Raw genomic sequence first — 18,446 nt, 5'->3', positions numbered from 1 at the left:
GAGTTCAACTGTGTTAGAAGAGATTTTAAATGGAAGATTCCAGCGTACCACTTTCATTGTACGAAGTGGAAGTAGTGTGTCCATATAGGAAAACATTCAACAGCAGCAACAAAGCAGTAGCAAATACACATCCACTTTTTGTGCCATTTAATCGGTGATCAGCGATTATGAGTGAACCTCAAAGTAAATAATTCTCTTTATAAATATTTCTACTTAAAAAAATTTAAAAAGGTCGTGCCGCTACAATTCTAAATGTAATTTCAGCAACTGAATATTAGCTTCTCTGACTTTGTGATATTATTATTCAGTATTATTTGAACAGTCCCGAATGCAACTATTTCACTTATTCACTAATATAAAAAATTCCCATAAATTTACTCACATTTTGTTTGGAATTCTGCAGTGCAGGCCAATTCGAGTTTCGTATCCTCAGATGCTAATAAGCAAAAATATTTTCAATGCCTTCGTAGTCGCAGTTTATGTTGCAAATGCAGTTGCTGAAATAGTCTGACCGTTCACTTGCCGAGGTTATTTCCGAAACTGATGAAGATCAATACCGCTACTGCACTTGGGGTTAAGTCAAATGTTGCTAAAGTTCAGCGAAGCGCTTGTAGATTGCTGTCCACACTTTCCGAAAAAAAGAAAAATTTCACATTTTTACTATGAAAACATTTCAAAAGTGAATTAATCTTTTTTGGCTACTTCAGATTGTGCCTTAAAAGGCTTAAACAATTTTCAAGAAATTTATTCCGAAAGCAACAAATTTTTTTTGCCATAGAAAGCCCGCACTTGGACGAGCTTAATTAGCGCCACTAGAAAATATTTTCGTTTTACCCTGGAGATTTTGGTAAGCAGTGAAGATACTTTTGGGCAACAATATCCAAGTCGCAGATAATGATTATTATGATAATTGCATTCGTGTTTAGTTAAGGTAATAATGATGTTTATGTCGTATTTAGTATTGAGTATGCTTGTAACGTTTTGTTAACGTTATTCCGATTATTGTTGTAAATTCAGACGAGCATTTTGTTAACGTCTTTTGCCGCTCTATGGTGTTTGTATCTACAGCAATTGTACGTTATGTATTGCATTTTAAATCAGTTAATTCCGCCGATTGCAATTTAGTTGCGCATGTCAATGACGGTAAATTTCTGCAAAGAAAATAAATTTAAAGAAAAAATAAATTAATAATAAAAATGTTGAAAATCTTGCGAAATATAAATATAATTCAAAAAGTATTAGTACACTTGTAATAATTTAGTAATGTGAATAGATAGAGATTGAAAGGAAATAGATAATTTCAACACACAATAAATTTATTTAAATGAGTAATCGAATACTAAAATTTTTTAAAAGTTGTGTTTTTGAAACACATTTTATAGACAGATAACATCTATTAAATTACTTTAAAGGTTCACTAATGTTAGCGTAAAGCAATTTTTGTTAAACTGATTTTAAAACAAGGTTTATGTTTCATAAAAGAGTAACTTTCTCAGGATTTAGATGTGTCAAAATTCTCTATAAAAAATTAATATTACATTATTTATGGCAAAAATAGTAGTCTTCGTAAGGATTTTGGTACCAAGTTCATGCTTAGTTTGCCGAGAACTTAAACTGGAGTAACATCAGTTTTATAATTATTTACGTTGATTATAAAACAAAAAATATTTCATTATTTATAGTAATATCTGTAATCTCATTCAATCACAAATGCAATTGCGATCATATATTTGGCCAAAGTTCCAAGGAACTGCAGTTAAATGAAGTAAAAAGTAATAAAAACTTTTAAAAATGATATCATAATACTGAAAGCGAGTGTAAGTGATGTTTTGAGTCAAACTTTGGCAAATATCGATAATTATTATTTATACACTATTATTTCTAGTCTTAAACCTTACAGAAGCGGCCTTAAACCCGGAAACACTCAGCTATACAAAGTGCCATTCAACATTCTTGTGGGAATATTACGTGTTGATGGAATAAGAACACCTTACATATTAAGTTAATGACAAAAAATCAATAATGAGCTTTCAGTGAAAGTGTAGCAGAGCAAAATGTACAGGTATCCAGACGTAAAAAACCAGTTTTAGTGACAACCAAGACCTACAGCTTCAGTTATATATAGTCATTTTTTAGGATAACACTGAATGTTTATGCGTAAGTTAAAAATTTTGTATTTTATTAATATATGCTAAGAAAATAAGAGTAGCAACTGTGTTTGGAATAAATTTATAATACGAAAATTTAAAAATATATTGACACAATTACGTGTTGAAAATATTAAATGATATACTAAATTTAAAACTGAACAGAACCTGATTTTTGGTATATTTTTTCAATATAAGAATGTCTCGTTAGATTTACAGCAACATTAATGTACTGTAGTCCTATGTTCTATTTACCTTAAAACACTATAAAAATTTAATAATTAAATTTTGTGCATTTAGAGACTTTTTTTCATTTCAAAATCCGAAATGATTAATGTTTTGTCAGCAAAGATCTTGAATTTATGAATATTTGCATACAAAAAAAAATATATTTGTATATACACTTTTTAGTTACAATTGTTTATAGTGTTTATATCACACAAAATATCATAGCTTATTTTATTAACTTTAATATTGTAAATTTCTTTAGTTTTTATTCATTAATTATTTTTATAAATTTGAAACTCAGTTTGTTTTCTTGCCACACTTTAAACAAAAATCAAACTTAACACTTGGCATTTTGAAAACTTTTTCTATACATAGAATTGCATACAAATTAGAAGATAACAGATGCAAATTGCAACACCTGAGTAAATTGACAAATGCTTTTAAGCCGTGCGCATTTAACATTAATTCCATACAATATTATTAAGCGAATCCACATTAAATTTAACATGTTTCAATAATATGGAAGATACTGATACTACTGCAAACATTAACACCTGTCTTTTTTTTCGTTACAGCCCTTTTGTAATGTTTGTGGAGATAAAATTTAACAAAATTTAGACAAAAGATACGCACGCACCTTTTTCGACACACTTTGAAGCAGAAATCCCAAATCAACAGCTGCAAATTACCGACAAAAAACAGTAACGCAAATGCGTAAGACGTGCCCAAGATGAAAGCACTTCTTATCCACTTTTCAATATCGAAACCGATCCTACGTGTTGCAAGTACCGCACATCCGTAACAACTGAAACGTTGAACAGTTCAACACACGCCGGCAAAAAGTTGCTTGCAAAAGAAATGCTCAGCATCGCATATAAAGTGCGGACACATTTCTGAGATACAAAAATGGTGGAGCAACTTTTTCCAATACACGAAACACACGTACACGTACAATAGCCACAGAAAAAATTGCAGATACTTTAAATTCACAAAGCAGCTATTGTCCAAAAAATGCAAGATCGCCAAATAAACAAATTATCATCAAACAGAACTAAATTTGATCAAAACGCGTAGGCACTTAATTTTTTTGTTTTTTTTTTTTTTAAATCCGTATTTAATTTGGGCAATTTTATTAATATTTCTTGCCAATTAGTTAAAATTCTATAATTCTATAAATTCCTAATTCATGTTTACATTCCCATTTTCAAAATACTAAACACGTTCTATGAATTGCGCATTTTTCAAAAATGCATTTTCTTCACCGACGCAAGCCAAGACCCAAACTTCACACTCGATTTTCTGTTTTCTACTGAATTCAATGTTGATTCTGTGTTTACTTTTGTGCGATGCCGTCTTCGTCTCTTCAAAGGTAAACAAACATTTTGTCGTGTTGAGTTGCTTTTGCCTCCTGCGTTGTTGTTGTATTTGTATTTGCTTCGCAACATTTGCTGTGTTGAATTGTGTTTTCATATTTACATTTTACGGTGTTTGTTTTCGCATTTTATTACAATATTTTAAACAGAAATGTGGTGAATTTATATTCTCATAGCTCACACAAGCAGACTGTTGCAGCAACAATGAATTTGAACTTATTTGTTGATAGTCTTAATATGTTGCGAAGCAATGATGCTAACCAAATAGCAACATGCACAGTTTAAGAACATACATATAAAAAATTTTAAACAAATTTTTTAATTATGTATTATTATTATTTCATGCAAATTGTTACTGAGTTCTTTCTGTACTGAAATTTACAATAAAAGCTGGGAAAACTCAACGATATGCAGGCGTCTGTATGCAATCTGGTCAAGTTCCGATAAAAGAATATACAAAATTCTCATTGAGATATCCCGTAGAGATATCGGTCTTTTAGTAAGTTTACTTACAAGTCACTGTAAACTATTACTTACAAATCTCCCTTTCAATGAAATCTGTCGCAGCTGTGGGGAAGACGATGAGAGTGCCTCTCAGCTACTATGTTATCGGTATCGGTCTTTTGGTAAGTTTACTTACAAGACACTGTAAACTAGGAAACCATACTAGAATATTAGGTCTCCTTTTCAATCAAATCTGTCGCAGCTGTGGGGAAGACGATAAGAGTGCCTCTCATCTATTATGTTTTCGCTCAGCTCATGCATGGCGGCGACTCAATAATTTAGGAGCTCCCTTTCTTGAGGATCTTGACCAATTACAGGACCTGATACTAAATAGCAGCAGAGTTTTTTTCCTATTTGCAATGGTAATTCTTCGTCCAATCTCCAATACAACTGCATTGTTGCTAGTTGTAATTGTAACGGTGTCAACATAGATGAAATCTGTGACAGATTTCCATCGCGATTGCCAACTGTCACTTTTATCAGCATAGGCAAAGAAATTAACACATTTTTAAAATATTAAAAAATAAATATGATTATGCATTCTAATACACTGAGAAGAACTCCAAACAATTCCACCAATCACAATTATCAATCAATTTGCATGATCTGATTGTTAAACAGAATAGCTGTGCGTTTTAATTCCTGAATAATAAACTTTTTTATTAACTATAATTTACACTATCATGACTAGATCAAAATAGAATCAAAATAGTGAATGACGATAGTGAAACTTAGTACTATGTAAAAAAAAAATGTATTCCACATTTCTGTAAAAGTGTGTCTTGACGCTAGAACAGGACTACTATCTACCTCGAAAATTAAACGCTTTGTATAAGAGTGTAAAAAAATGTTCAACAAATTATATAAAATTATTCTCAAATATAAATATTCGCTTAATGATTAAATGTAAAGCTTTTTATTTGCAATTTATTCTAACAAAAGCGTGCCTTTATCGTGAATGATTTATATTCTTCGAAAAAACTTGATACCTCTTATTGTAGTCAGTTTTTTCCGCATAAAAAAATTGTCTCATGTAACTCGAATGCTCAAACTCAACTTAAGTCGAGATTTTTATATCTTCTTAACGTGCACCGACAAATGCAGTTGAATAAATTAATTCCGTCTCTTTGTTAAATTTCCCATTTACAAGGTCTCCCTAAACTAAAAATATCGTTTACGTTTTTAAAGATGCAATAAAATTTTAATTATTTGAAATTAATTTAAAAACACAATTTATCAACAGAATATTCGTGCTTGACTTTGATTTTTATTCAGGGAAAACATCTTCATTTTTGTATTAAAAATGTCTTTCTCTCAGTTGAGATGCACGTAACATAGTGTAGTAAGAAAACCCCATTTATAAACAATTTCACAACGTGGCTTAATACTTAGAGTATTTTGCGGAGACTGCGTGTCCCAACCTCATATACCCCCACTACTTCCCTGAACATTTTTATATGAGATATGTAATTTGATAGTTTCAACACTCATTATAGTGACTGCATATGCTTTTGTCTGCGATTAATTACTGCTACGTCTGCGCAGTCAATTGACATTTTTGTTAAAACCCATTCTACTCTGAAGGAAAGTTCCACAAAATAAAAAAAATCACAAGTACATTTGTGGGTGTTAAATTGTAATTGAAAATGATATCTGTCTCTTAATCTCTTAGATAGATAAAAAGTCTTTTAGTGTAAAATATAAATATAACTAATTTTTTGTTTAAATAATTAAGTATGAAGCACAAAACAAAGATTGTAATTTCTTAATTTAAATTTTTAATTAATAATTTGTTTTTTTTTTTGTCGATTCTCAAATCACAAGTTTAATTTACATGAACTTTAAGAACTCATTTATATTTAAAATAACATTGATATATTTAAAATAAATTCAGACAAGATGTTGTAAGTGACAATCTGACGTCGTGACCTATAAGATCTACAGTACCATCCTTGGATTAACAATACTAATTTTAATCGAACACACATAAAGACTATTGATATTTTACAACAACGTTTGTTTTAAGTTTCTAAACTGCTATAGGTTCTATGAAAGGCATATGAAGATATTTTATTTATTTTGTAACAAATTTGAAACACGACTGAATGGAGGGATGATTTACTTTTTTTCACAAATTATACAGTTCATTAATATAATTAAGTAAAAATTTTACTTTATAGTCGGTTGAAAATATAACTTTACCTCAACATAAATTAACTTAAAATAACAAATCCGTACTATATCGTACTTCAATATATGTCATAAAATTTTTTTTTTCACTATAAACTAGTTCATAATCAAAAATACATAAAGGATAGAGCCCTGAAATTATCTACGCAAACTGACGGGCTTACCAACACCACGTTATCAAATCTCAGAATGGTTACAGGCTCCTCGGCGAGGTGTGCAGATCTGAGGTCAATTATTTCTTGGTCTAAAGAAGTAGAGAGGGGTTATGAGCATACCTCATAGTTAATAGAGACTAAAAATGCTCAAGTGCACCGACTCAACTAGGCCCAGCATAATAATAATAATATTATCTTAATCATATCTCATATTAACTCAAGCTTTTATATATACAATTTCAATAGATAAATATGACTTTTATATAAGAATATAATGTTAAAGACAAACAAGTCATTTTAAAGATTATTGGTAATCATCGGTTAATTCAACATTTGCTTATTAATTTTTTTACGAAACTATGACGTATACAGATAAGATACGTGTTTGGATTTGTAAAAGGAACTTAGTATTATACTAATTCTAGTTAGTATAATAATTATTATATAATTATACTATATAATTATTCTAATGATATATACTCGCTTATGGCACACTTTTGGTCATATACAATTGATTTGAGAATCACTCGGAAATATCAATTTTTTATATACTCAATAAAATAAAAATCGGAATTAATATGGAAAATAATACTCAAATCTTGAGCGGCTTATAAAGTTGTTTGAGATAAATTGCGCACGCTGTAAGCGATCTGTATTTCAGATATTTAAAACTATCTCAAAACTCTGAATAATTTCAAAATATTTACTCTGGTCAATAATTTAATTAATTCAACAATTACGAGAGTTACGTTTAATAAAGAAACAAGTTTTTTAATTTAAACAATAGGTAAAGGTGATTTCCTTTTTTCCACGTTCTTGGAACGAGGTTTTTTCAATTATTTTATTTTACAAACATACATAATATACATATTTTCTTTTTAATTTCTGTTAGAGATATAATTAATTAACCGACAAGCCTCTAATGTTAAGTTCAACCAACTTGACATACCTATAAATAATATGAAACTAATCTATACGGACCATTTAACTCTGCATAAAGCATTAGTATGATGAAGAAATTAATATTGATACGTGACTATTGCTAAAGTATACAAAATACTGAATTCATGTAGAGACTCATTTTTTTCTTAATACTTTCAATATTATTCTAAGTGGATCTAACCTACCTTATTATTTTTGTAAATTATTGATATCGAGCACAGTGATTAATTCTGCCATTTGCGAGTACCTTTAAGTACCAAACAGAAAATTTGTCTCAACATGTCTTCTTCTACTTCAAAGGTAAAATTCAAGTTCCTGGACAATCATGATAGCTGTCTTCTGAAACGGGTTTTTATAATCTTCATAAACAATACTCGTAAATTAGACACGCCATTTATAGAAAAAAAATATGCATGCAAATACTTTTAGCGCTAGTACAGAATCTCCTGTAGCTTCTTAATTTATTGTACCAAAAATAAAAAAAAAAACAGTTGTTTATAACTGTTTTTGTTGGCAAACCCATAATAAAACTGCAGCGTTCTGCAGTGCAGTGACAAGATTTGAAACCTTTTTAATTAAAACACACAATCTGCGTCCTTTGCAAAGCGCGACAACTATCTTGTCTTGAGGTTTACTAAAAATGCCAGTTGCTCGTATTCGCGTACTTACATGTATACTCGTATATACTGAAAAGATTTTAGATTTCTCTAACAACCTCTCATAGTTAACAGAATTTATTAAATAAAAGTATTTTGCTAGGTTTTTAAAGCTTCTCTCCTGAAAGTTGCGTGCATTAATCTGACCCACAACTACTGAGGTTACTCGGGTTAATTGGATACATTTCTTTTTTACGATCTGAACTTAACGCTTTAATTATTTATAACATTTCTTAAATTCTTTTTTCGTTTTTCTTTTTTAATTCTTTCACCTTTTTATATATTTTTTATTTAAAAATTCTGAATTAAATTTTGCAAATTACAAAATCGTGATCTTTATGCCACCATCGTAGCTGAGCTATTGTATAAACAAGATGAGATTTGAGATAAAATCTTCTACATAACTAAAGGTTGGGTAAGCAAAGAATACTGACTTCATTGGAGTACAACTATTTTTTTGGAACTAGTAGGCGTTATTATTTTAATGAAGCACTCGTATCATCTTATATTGTTTTTAGAAAATTTTTATTAACAAAGTTTATAAATTATTATTCAATTATTTTATTCTATTGTAGTAGTTCTTTAGTGATATTGCTAATAGCAATAAAGGAACTTAAATATATTGAATTCATTTTTTTGTAAAAATGAAGACATCATTGGTGTTCATTACACTTTATAATAATACATGTCATCTCATATGAAATAAGTAAGTGGTTAATCATTTTAATTTTATCATTAACAAATCTTCTTACTCTCATTTACTTTAGTTTTCGCACAGCCTTTAACATATGTGTGTATTGCACTTTAATTCATATTTGTATATAGGTGGTAATCAATTATATGTATTTTCTAATTAACACATTAATATGAATAAAGTAATTGAAACCCAGGCCATAGACCTCAGATAAACCGAATTCTACTAGTTAATACTAATAAAGTATGAGGTAACCTAACCAACTAAATGTCATCTGAGATATGTCTCACAACTTCTTCTCAATTCTAACCGTAACTAATCTAACGAAGTTTTACAACAAATTATATGAAACACACATTCGTATAGTGAATATATACTATATGTATGTGCATTTAAGTGTATATACATATATCTAAATTTTAAAATAAATTAATTTAATTCGAAACGACTTAAATGCACCTTTCAAACAAAACAGAAAAGTGCACTACAATAGTGCTTTAGTTAGTTATTTGTGGTAGAGGGAGGATCAGATCTTCCTCAATTAGCTAAGAAAGCCGTTTTGAGTCCACAAATCCTCGTTATAATGAGTAGTAAAGAGAAGTTCAAGTTAGAAACTTACCAGTGCCTTAGTTAAGTTGCAAATGTAAGACGTCTATTTGTTGCCAACTAAATTTGATCTCAATATTCTGTTGCTCAAGACAATCGGCATCACTACTGGGAGATATTTGCATATTATTATATAAAGTACATACTGCAATGTTATCATCATGTTGTTGTGTAATAAACATCAACAATAATAATACATTGTTCTTTCGTTTAAGTTATACGAATCGTATGAAGAGTATCACAAGTTCAGTCAGTTCAGTTTGAAAAAGCGTAGGGTATGAAAATTATTAGTATCGCATGCAACAAAATTTCCAGTAATTGTTGAAGTTGTTTTTGTTGGTTCGTGCATCGAATGTTGTTATTGCTGACTTGTTACCAACAACTGCGGTTGTTCAGATTTTATGTTAAGTTTATCCAACAAAAAAGTCTAGAAGATGGGACTCCAGGGTGCAGCTGGATTATTTCACTTTGAAGCTCATATGTCAAGTTGTTAGCTTTGTTAGCATACAAGAAATTAAAATAATTTTAAATAAAGTACGTCAGTATCTTGTAATTTAAGATGCATACTACAATTGGAGAATGACAACAAAAAAGTCTTTGTTGACTAGGAATGCAAGCCACTTTTGTGAAACCAGTACTAAAAAATATAAATAACACTGTTTTTCTAACCAAAAATATATTAAAAAATTAGTGACTAATTTCTAGAGACTTAGATTCATAATGTTATGCGGAATAAATGAAAAACTGTCAAATTTTAAAGAACATTTTGCTGTTCCGTTTCTTTACCGAATAGTTTAAGATAAATTATATTACCACAAATAATTATTATCGTCACATAATAGAAGTAGTTATAGACCACAGCTTTCGAGAGCGATTGTACTATATCTGGAGAAATCTTATAATCTGAACACAATTTAAGGTTATTGATAATCCTACAATACTATCTAATTTAACCATCTCAAAGAGACATTTCTTCCTGATGCATATTAATAGAATTGACGTTGTTCAGTTATACCTTAATCAAATTCAAATATCAAATATAATACTGGCAATCATCTTTTGTTAAGATTTCATAAAATCTCTTTGTAGGAATTCAAACGAGTATCATTTATGAAAAGTTTTAACCAACTTAATGATATTCACCCTTAAAGTCAGTTTCTGGTACGACATAGAGTTGATATCAACAATCATTACAAAATGATTAGGTACTCAAGAAGTTCAATTTATTAAAATTGCAAGTGTAGTTGTTTTACTCATAAATTTTTTTAAGATAGTTTGTTAAGTATATTTTCTTTTATAAACACGTCTTTGATTTCAGACCTATGTGCGGCTTTCGGATTAAAAAAAGAGTGGTTTTAAATATCCGAATAAGTAAAGAGACGATAACATTCTTTTAGATATATAAAATAAAATAAGCAGCTAGTATGTTTATTCTAAAGTTCACTGTACTTACCACTGGATCATTTCAGTTATATTCTAACATATTTTGTAAGGGAGTGCTTTTGAATAATGGATTTATTGCAGTTCTTTTTGAAGCCATTTCGCTTTAACTTCATTAAAGTTTTAAACTATTCAACTTCAAGTTTATTATAAATATATAGTCCAATTCCAGTAATATTTTGCTTTGAAGCAAGTCACCGAGAATTGACATACCTTATAAAGCAATATGCCTAACTCGCCATAGAAATATCATCAGAGTTTATAGTTCTGGCTCAAATGTATATTATGTAGTCCCAAATACTTTTTATTAGATTATAATAAGCAGTAGTGTAAGTTTTTCTATTTTCTATGTCGATATTTTCTATGCCTATGAATCGGTTTTTAAGTTTCTTCATTCGCATGGTATTTTAAGATATTATTTTGAATGAAATGAGTCATTACTCTACATAGCACTTAGAAAAGTGGTTCCATTCCCTTTATTGGTGATGCTTACTAATAAATTATAATATAATATAATATAGTATAAGATTGGTTATACATACTTATTGTATTGTCTATTTGAAAAACAATATTTGTTACAGCACAGCAGAGTAATCACCAATACAGTAATAATATATGCTTGGGAAATAATGTTACCTAAATCAGTACCCGTAGTTGTAGTAAGACTAGTTTAAATCTGTATAGCAACCAGGGATCCAAATTTCTAAAGAAACACTGATATGCTCTTAAGTCAAAAACTTCAACCGTAGTTTTTTACCGAGAATTGTGTTTTTTCTAACTATATAATCAAACTGAGATATAGTTATTATTCTTTACTATAATCGAATACAAGTTTTTAATAAATAATACGAAATTTTATAATTTCTATAAAAAACTTGGGTTTTTATTCAAAGCTTAAAATTAAATTTGGTTTTTAGTTACAGCAGCTTAAATTAAATATACTAAATACTATTTCAATTAAATCTATTATCATAAAAGATAAATCAAGTCAAGAATTGCAGTCACCAACGAAACATTAAAACAAATATGAAAGTCTTTTTTTAACTAGATTAATAAGATGCCAAAAATTAATGACAATATGACATTAAATGAAATCAACGTAACAAAATAATACATTTAAAGTTTTGTATCTTAAATACTAATTAGGAAAATTGTTAAAGGAAAATATAATACTTTTAATATTGCAAACAAGAACACCATTGTTAAGAAAGGAATTTAATTTATACATAAACTATCTTTCTATAGCTTAGATTTGATGCTTGTAAGGTCACTAATGTCGCCCGTATTCGCAATAAGTGCTTCGTTGCTGTATTCTGACGTTCCTTCGCATAATTTCGAAAGATTTCCTAAAGCAAAGATGTTCTTTGGGTCCAAATGTTTTTTCGCTGCTAAATACAAATCACAACCAGTACTTGAAACCGTCTGCTGATACCACTGTCGACGTATTTTTCCAACACCGTGATGATGGGATATAGAGCCACCTGAAGAAAGTATTTCATCACGTGCTCTGCTTTCGATGTATTCAAAAACATCGACGGGATTCGCTATGCCTGTGTGTTTAAATGCGAAATAGAAATAAATGCAGGCACCAGCATCATAGGTTTGCGTGACTCGGCAGGATACAATGAAGTGGTTAATTTTCTTATTCTGACATTCCTGTAAAGAACAAACAAACCTATATTATTATAGTACATTAAACAATATACAGATATTTGTATATTTGAAATTGTGTCCCTTAAATAAATAAAACTTTTTCTATCCATTTAAATGACAGTATTATTAAAAATTATTACATTGTTCTATACTACATCTGCTGATAATAATGAATTCTATTCAGTACATATATTTCATAAAAGATTTTGCACTTTAACTTACCATTTGAACACGTCGTTTGACGTTACGACATAAACTGTAACAACGATCCCATGGCACAGAAGTTTCAAAGGATTCAGCAACGATTTCTTGTTTTAAGGCAAAGTCCTATAAAAATATAGAGGATAGCGATTAGAGTATTATGCACAAAGTAATTAAAACAATTAAGATTGACTTACCCGAATATAAGCAATCACGAATGTTAGTATATAGCCCCGTTCGCCATTTTGACCACCTGCCGGAAAACCTTTATACTGTTTAGCAATTTCACAGATGAGTGCTTCTTGTCTTTGCACATCTTCCAACTCTCCTTCAAAGAGTAGCGTGGCAGCACAAACTTTATTTAAGTCTAAGCCCTTTATTGAGGTAACATAAAACTTTTTAAAGGAGTCAATCATACCACCAAACCAGCCCTTGACTGGTTTCAACGTTTGCCCCATAACAAACTGTTCATTATCCATTAAACGCACTGAAGCTGGTTGACAACGCCGACGTGCCACCTCACGCATGAATTGCACACCGCATTCAAAATCTTCAAAAACTAATGAACCGTATCGTTTAACTGGCGGTAGTGGACGCACCTTCAACACCACTTCTGTAACCACTCCAAGTGTGCCTTCTGAACCCATAATAACATGGTTAAAATCTGGACCACAAGATACACGTGGTGCACTGCATTCACGTTCCAAAACTCCTTTAGGAGTTACCATGCGCACACGTACTATCAAATCTTCTATATTTCCATACACATTCTTTTTCATACCGGATGCACGTGTTGCTACCCAGCCACCAAGTGTTGAGAACTCATAACTATCTGGTTCATGACCAACGGTCAATCCAAGCTTTCGTAGTTCACGCTCTAAATCTTGGCCTACAATTCCAGCTTCAAAACACACAGTCAGATTGTCCTTATTAAGCCAGAGCATACGATTCATTTGAGATGTATCTAGTACGCAAATCATGCGTTCTTCATCTTGAGGGCATGTTATAGAACCCGAAACTGAAGTTCCACCGCCATAAGGAATAACCATAACATTATGTTTATGTGCTAAATTTATTAAGCGTTCGACATCTATATGTTCATGTGGCCAAGTGACTACATCAGGTATCCTTTTATAATTATTGTGCCATAAATAGTATATATCATGCAGGGTTTGACCGTGGCAGCGTATAAGTCTATCTTCACCTTCAAGTGAATGTGATATTCCAGTTGATTTGAGTTCTTCTAAAAATTCCTTATTGACGGTGGGCTTAGGAAAGGTTTTTGGTAATTCTGGATAAGGGGTATTGGCATTCACTTTCAAATTAAATTTATTGCTCACCCAATCGGTAAAGTAAGGCAAAGCGCATCCTTCTAGTGGATATCTGCAATAATAAAATAACATGTCTTAATAGTCTGACACAAAAATATTAAATAATTTTTAAGTTTACAAAATAATTAGATTCTATGAATAGAAGATTATTTATAGTAAAATTAATGTTTATATTTATAAAAAGTACATGCTCTAATAAGTACATCTGGAATATTCATTTTATTTTATCAATAGACATAGCGCACAATAGATCTTTTAGGTCGGGGTGCTTTAATAGCCTATTACTTAAATCAATAGACATAGTGTGCAGAAATGATTACTGTTCTAAACACGCGAACTATTATTTATATTAAAATAATTATTTTATATGAAGTGAAAAGCACAATAATGACCATTATTAATAATATCGTTTAAACCAATTAACAAGACGTGGTTGCTTTATTATCTTTACTATAAACATTAAGTTTTAAAGTTTATTTTTATTTTACTTACTTATCACCTTTGAAACAAATTAAATCATCTTCCAAATAAAATTGCGAATCCTTGTAGCCCCAACCGTACCATTTGAGAACATCTTGTCTAAAATTAGGATTTATATTTATTAGTAATTAGTAATTATCCTGAGAATATAAGTAGTTAACATATTATATATAACATGAGTACAAAAATAATTTAATCACTTTTAAATTACAAAAGATAATTTTTCTTTTTGACTATACACAGATACACTCCGAAACTGTCATTTCGGATTTAAAGAAATACTGAAGCAATATATATATACACTAGTATAAAAATAGACAACAATAAGATTTATTAAAATAAATTGCATTATATTATGTTTTCATATTGAATTTGATTTAAAAACATTAACAACAAATGTATTTATAAATTCTTTATTGCATTTAAAATACTTTCGGCCAGGTTTTCAATGCTTACTTAAAGTAAGTAACCCTTAAGTGCTCGATATTGTGCACTAAAAAGTCACTCAAAATTAAAGTTGTAATATCGGCGCTTAAAATTTTAAAAAAATCTACACCATTTTTTAGTGACTTAACGAAAAGAAGTAAAAATTTTATCTAATCTTTCTTAAAACAATCAGAAAAAAATTTTAATTTTAACGAAAGAACAAAAATTTATCAAAAAAACACGATCAATTTTTCATATACACATTCAAGACATGTGTTATTTAAGAAAAGAAAAACTTTATGACGTTTAAAAATATTTTTGATTTCGTAAAAAACATGTAAGTTCACATATACATGAACTGAAATATGTTTATTTATTTATTAAGATTTATGCACATATAATGAACATAATAAACTTAAGTATATTTTAAATCTACTTTACTGCATTCACATGAAATATACACAAAACTCCTGTTCTTTTTAAGTAATTTAGGCCGTGTACAAGTTCGAGAAAATTGTGGTAAAGTGAATTGAAATTTATTAGGAAATGCACTGCACTTAAGTAAATATTTATTTATGTATTTATTGCACTTATTTATTATTTTTAATTAAAAATTTTCTAATTTATTTATTTATTTATTAAGCATTTACCCTACTCGAAATTCTGTTAAATACCAAGATTCGCTGCCATATCGACATAATTTGCTATTTCCCTCAATTTACCATCAATTTACTCGAACTCGCACACGGTCTTTCTGAACATCTTCCATTGAAGATATTTTCAAACAGTTTTTGCTAAGAAATCAACACTGCATGGTTAACATAGAAAATAATATTCAACACACATAATGCTTGACATTTAAATTTGTGACCACACCATACACCACACACCATAAACTCACCTCTTTTTAGGTATGACACTTTCCACTGTCCTTATAGCGCGCTTATCTAATATGTCGACGCCACTGTACTGCCTGGAGGTACCGGTACTTTTTTCTGCACTTTCTGTCACTGTTTTTGTTGGCGATTGGGTGGTGGATGATGTACTCGTAAAGTTATTTATACAATCATTCATATTTGCGGTGAATGATATATTGAGATAAAGTTCTAAAATTATTTGCAATTGTTTTTTAAATTGTTTATTTATTTACGTTTTACCATTAAAAGTTACACCAGCTAGAGACTTGAGTAACTTAATAGGCATGCACAAATTAAAATCGATTTTTTATTTCACCCCGAATTCCTTTCGCTAGGAAGGCTACTTTAGGTTTTTAATTTAATATATCTCTCGCACTATTTGCAAATATTTTGCTTTACACTAAAACTAAAGCTTACTTAGATTTGTTTAATTAAATTTAATTTTGGAATTTTGGTGTGTTCTAATTCTTAGATTATTTTTAATACTGAAAGTGTGTCAACGAATTCTTATGTATTTATGCTCTTCCACACTTCACGAACCAAATCACTGCACACTCGACGCGAATTCTACTCTAACTGAATTATCTGAAAATGGGGGAGCGTTTGTCATTAAATTAAATGAAAACATTTATCATGTGTACAAATTATTTGAGTGAATATTCACACGCTCAGTTCAGAAAATGCTCCGCCGACAGAAATATTGAGTGGAAAATATTTACACAGAAGTGTGCCAACTGAATTTTTAAAACTGCAACGTACCGCCTGATTATTCGCGCTTGATGTGGAAAAAAATGCATTTACCCGGGGGTTTTCACATTGCAATTAAATGACTAACGTCAGAAGAAAATGTGGGAATAAGTTGTCCAATTGCTATTTTATTATTACTATTTATCGGTTTATTGATATGCATTGGCTAGAGCTAGAGATAATGATCTTGAACTAGTGATGCAACCCGATATTTGCAAGCAGCAAGCGAAGTGAAACCGAGAATTGCTGGAAATAATATTGGAATATTTAAATTAGAAGAGTTTTCAGCTAGAGACGTGTCAGACTATCGTGATTCATAAGAGTTATGGCTTTTCTGGTAAATACAGAAAATTACCTTTATATTGAGTAGGTATTGCGAGATCTGTGCTGTTCATAGCAGTTGCAGTGAAACAAACATGTTGGAACATGGTTTGAAATATCAAGAACGGCAATAAAACTACTGCATGATTCGAAATGTTTAATTGCAGTTTCAAAGAAAAACAAAAATTGTTACGTTAACGAGCGTTTGTATTAACATTATTAACTATAATACCGCTATTTAAATCACACTGCACTATGAATATAATTAAATAAAATATCATTTAGTGAGAAAATAATGTGATAATAAATGTGTTCCATTTACCCACGTGGACAACCTGAATGAGTCATTTAAAGTACGACTTTTACCAGTAGTCATTTTTCAAGAATTCAAATTTTGTTCTCAATTACTGCAAAGAAAATTACTTTTAATAGAATTTTTGACTGATCATACAGCTATTTCAAGTATTGCTCATTTTGGAAATACTTCTAATATTTAATTATTTGTCAGTAATATTTTTGGGCCGCAAGTAACAAGGATTATACTTCTACCCCGTCAAATTTGAAGCTCAGAGTCTTTTAATATTTATGTATGAGAAGTCAATAAAAATATCTCAAAAAATCTAATAAATAGAATAAATATGACTCTGACTAATATTTATATAAGAAATCATTAAATCTAATAAATAGAATTTGATAATATCGATATTTGAATGGAAAGGCTTAACCATTTAGACCACAAAAGCATTATAGATGAAATTATCTGGTTTTAATTGTTTATGTCCTCTATTATATTATACAATCTTAAAGTGATGACAGCTGTTCCAGCTCAGACTTCTAAAAAAATCAGTTGTGATAAACCCAGAATCAGACTCTGTTGACGAATCAGATTACTACTATATTATATATTACAAATACTATGCGGAAATCTATTTAATTTTGAAATTGTTCATGGAGGTTACTAAACACACTTTACTGGTTTAAGACTATGTTGTACAAATTTTACCCTCTTTTTTTTATGTTATACACAAAATCTTATCACAATTTTCAAATTTCTATCTTTTCTACTACATCGGTAGGAATTTATTTTCCTACATATTTATTGTATATATAAACAATCACTTTATGGTGGGCGAATTAGTCTGGAAGTGTGCTAGACTCGTATTTTCTTCACAATGACCAAAGTGAGACAAACCATCAATTGCTAAAGTCTAATCGCTACAACCATATGATTTCCAATTTGTGTGATGAGAAATTAAAGATATGAGTATGGAAGATATGTGGTGTCAATAATATGGTGTCTTTATATAACAAGCTACGTAACACCTTCTGTTTTGACTATGTTATGCAAGAAATTTCCAAAACGTCTTACCTTATTATAGTGCGAAGGTGTAGAATCATAAAATCATCAACTTTTTGAAGACGAATATACATCAAG

The 18,446-nt window shown here is 29.9% G+C and overlaps 2 protein-coding genes across 3 annotated transcripts in view; both read right to left on the bottom strand.

Moving 5' to 3' along the window:
- Positions 1-3,440, bottom strand: part of LOC119685540 (KN motif and ankyrin repeat domain-containing protein 1) — a 45,436-nt gene extending 41,996 nt beyond the window's left edge. The window contains exons 1-3 of one of the 2 annotated variants that reach the window (XM_038099847.1): positions 3,013-3,440; positions 835-1,151; positions 383-627 (exon numbers count right to left, since the gene is read on the bottom strand). In XM_038099847.1, the coding sequence (XP_037955775.1) occupies positions 383-384 (2 nt within the window). In that variant the 5' untranslated portion in view covers positions 385-627; positions 835-1,151; positions 3,013-3,440. Of the gene's footprint in view, positions 1-382; positions 1,152-3,012 lie in introns of both variants that reach the window. The other variant, XM_038099846.1, reaches the window with a different exon arrangement.
- Positions 3,441-11,867: 8,427 nt separating this feature from the next.
- On the bottom strand, positions 11,868-17,144 carry LOC119681561 (alkyldihydroxyacetonephosphate synthase). Its single transcript, XM_038094797.1, has 5 exons — positions 15,928-17,144; positions 14,613-14,699; positions 12,987-14,172; positions 12,811-12,915; positions 11,868-12,591 (listed from the first exon to the last, which is right to left on the bottom strand). Exons 1-5 carry the CDS (start codon positions 16,098-16,100, stop codon positions 12,175-12,177), a joined length of 1,968 nt encoding a protein of 655 aa, XP_037950725.1. The 5' UTR covers positions 16,101-17,144; the 3' UTR covers positions 11,868-12,174.
- Positions 17,145-18,446: the final 1,302 nt, after the last annotated feature.

Source organism: Teleopsis dalmanni, chromosome 2 (genome assembly GCF_002237135.1).
Source record: "Teleopsis dalmanni isolate 2A chromosome 2, ASM223713v2, whole genome shotgun sequence".
NCBI classification, from domain to species: Eukaryota; Metazoa; Arthropoda; class Insecta; order Diptera; family Diopsidae; genus Teleopsis; species Teleopsis dalmanni.
This window is presented reverse-complemented; position numbering and strand designations above follow the sequence as displayed.

What these genes read in the sequence shown, in the direction of transcription:
- LOC119681561 (XM_038094797.1), bottom strand. Translation starts at nt 16,100, where the DNA reads ATGAATGATTGTATAAATAACTTTACGAGTACATCATCCACCACCCAA. An exon ending in TCGTGATTGCTTATATTCGG is followed by an intron (nt 12,916 to 12,986) that starts GTAAGTCAATCT and finishes ATATTTTTATAG; the next exon opens with GACTTTGCCTTAAAACAAGA. An exon ending in TCAAACGACGTGTTCAAATG is followed by an intron (nt 12,592 to 12,810) that starts GTAAGTTAAAGT and finishes TGTTCTTTACAG; the next exon opens with GAATGTCAGAATAAGAAAAT.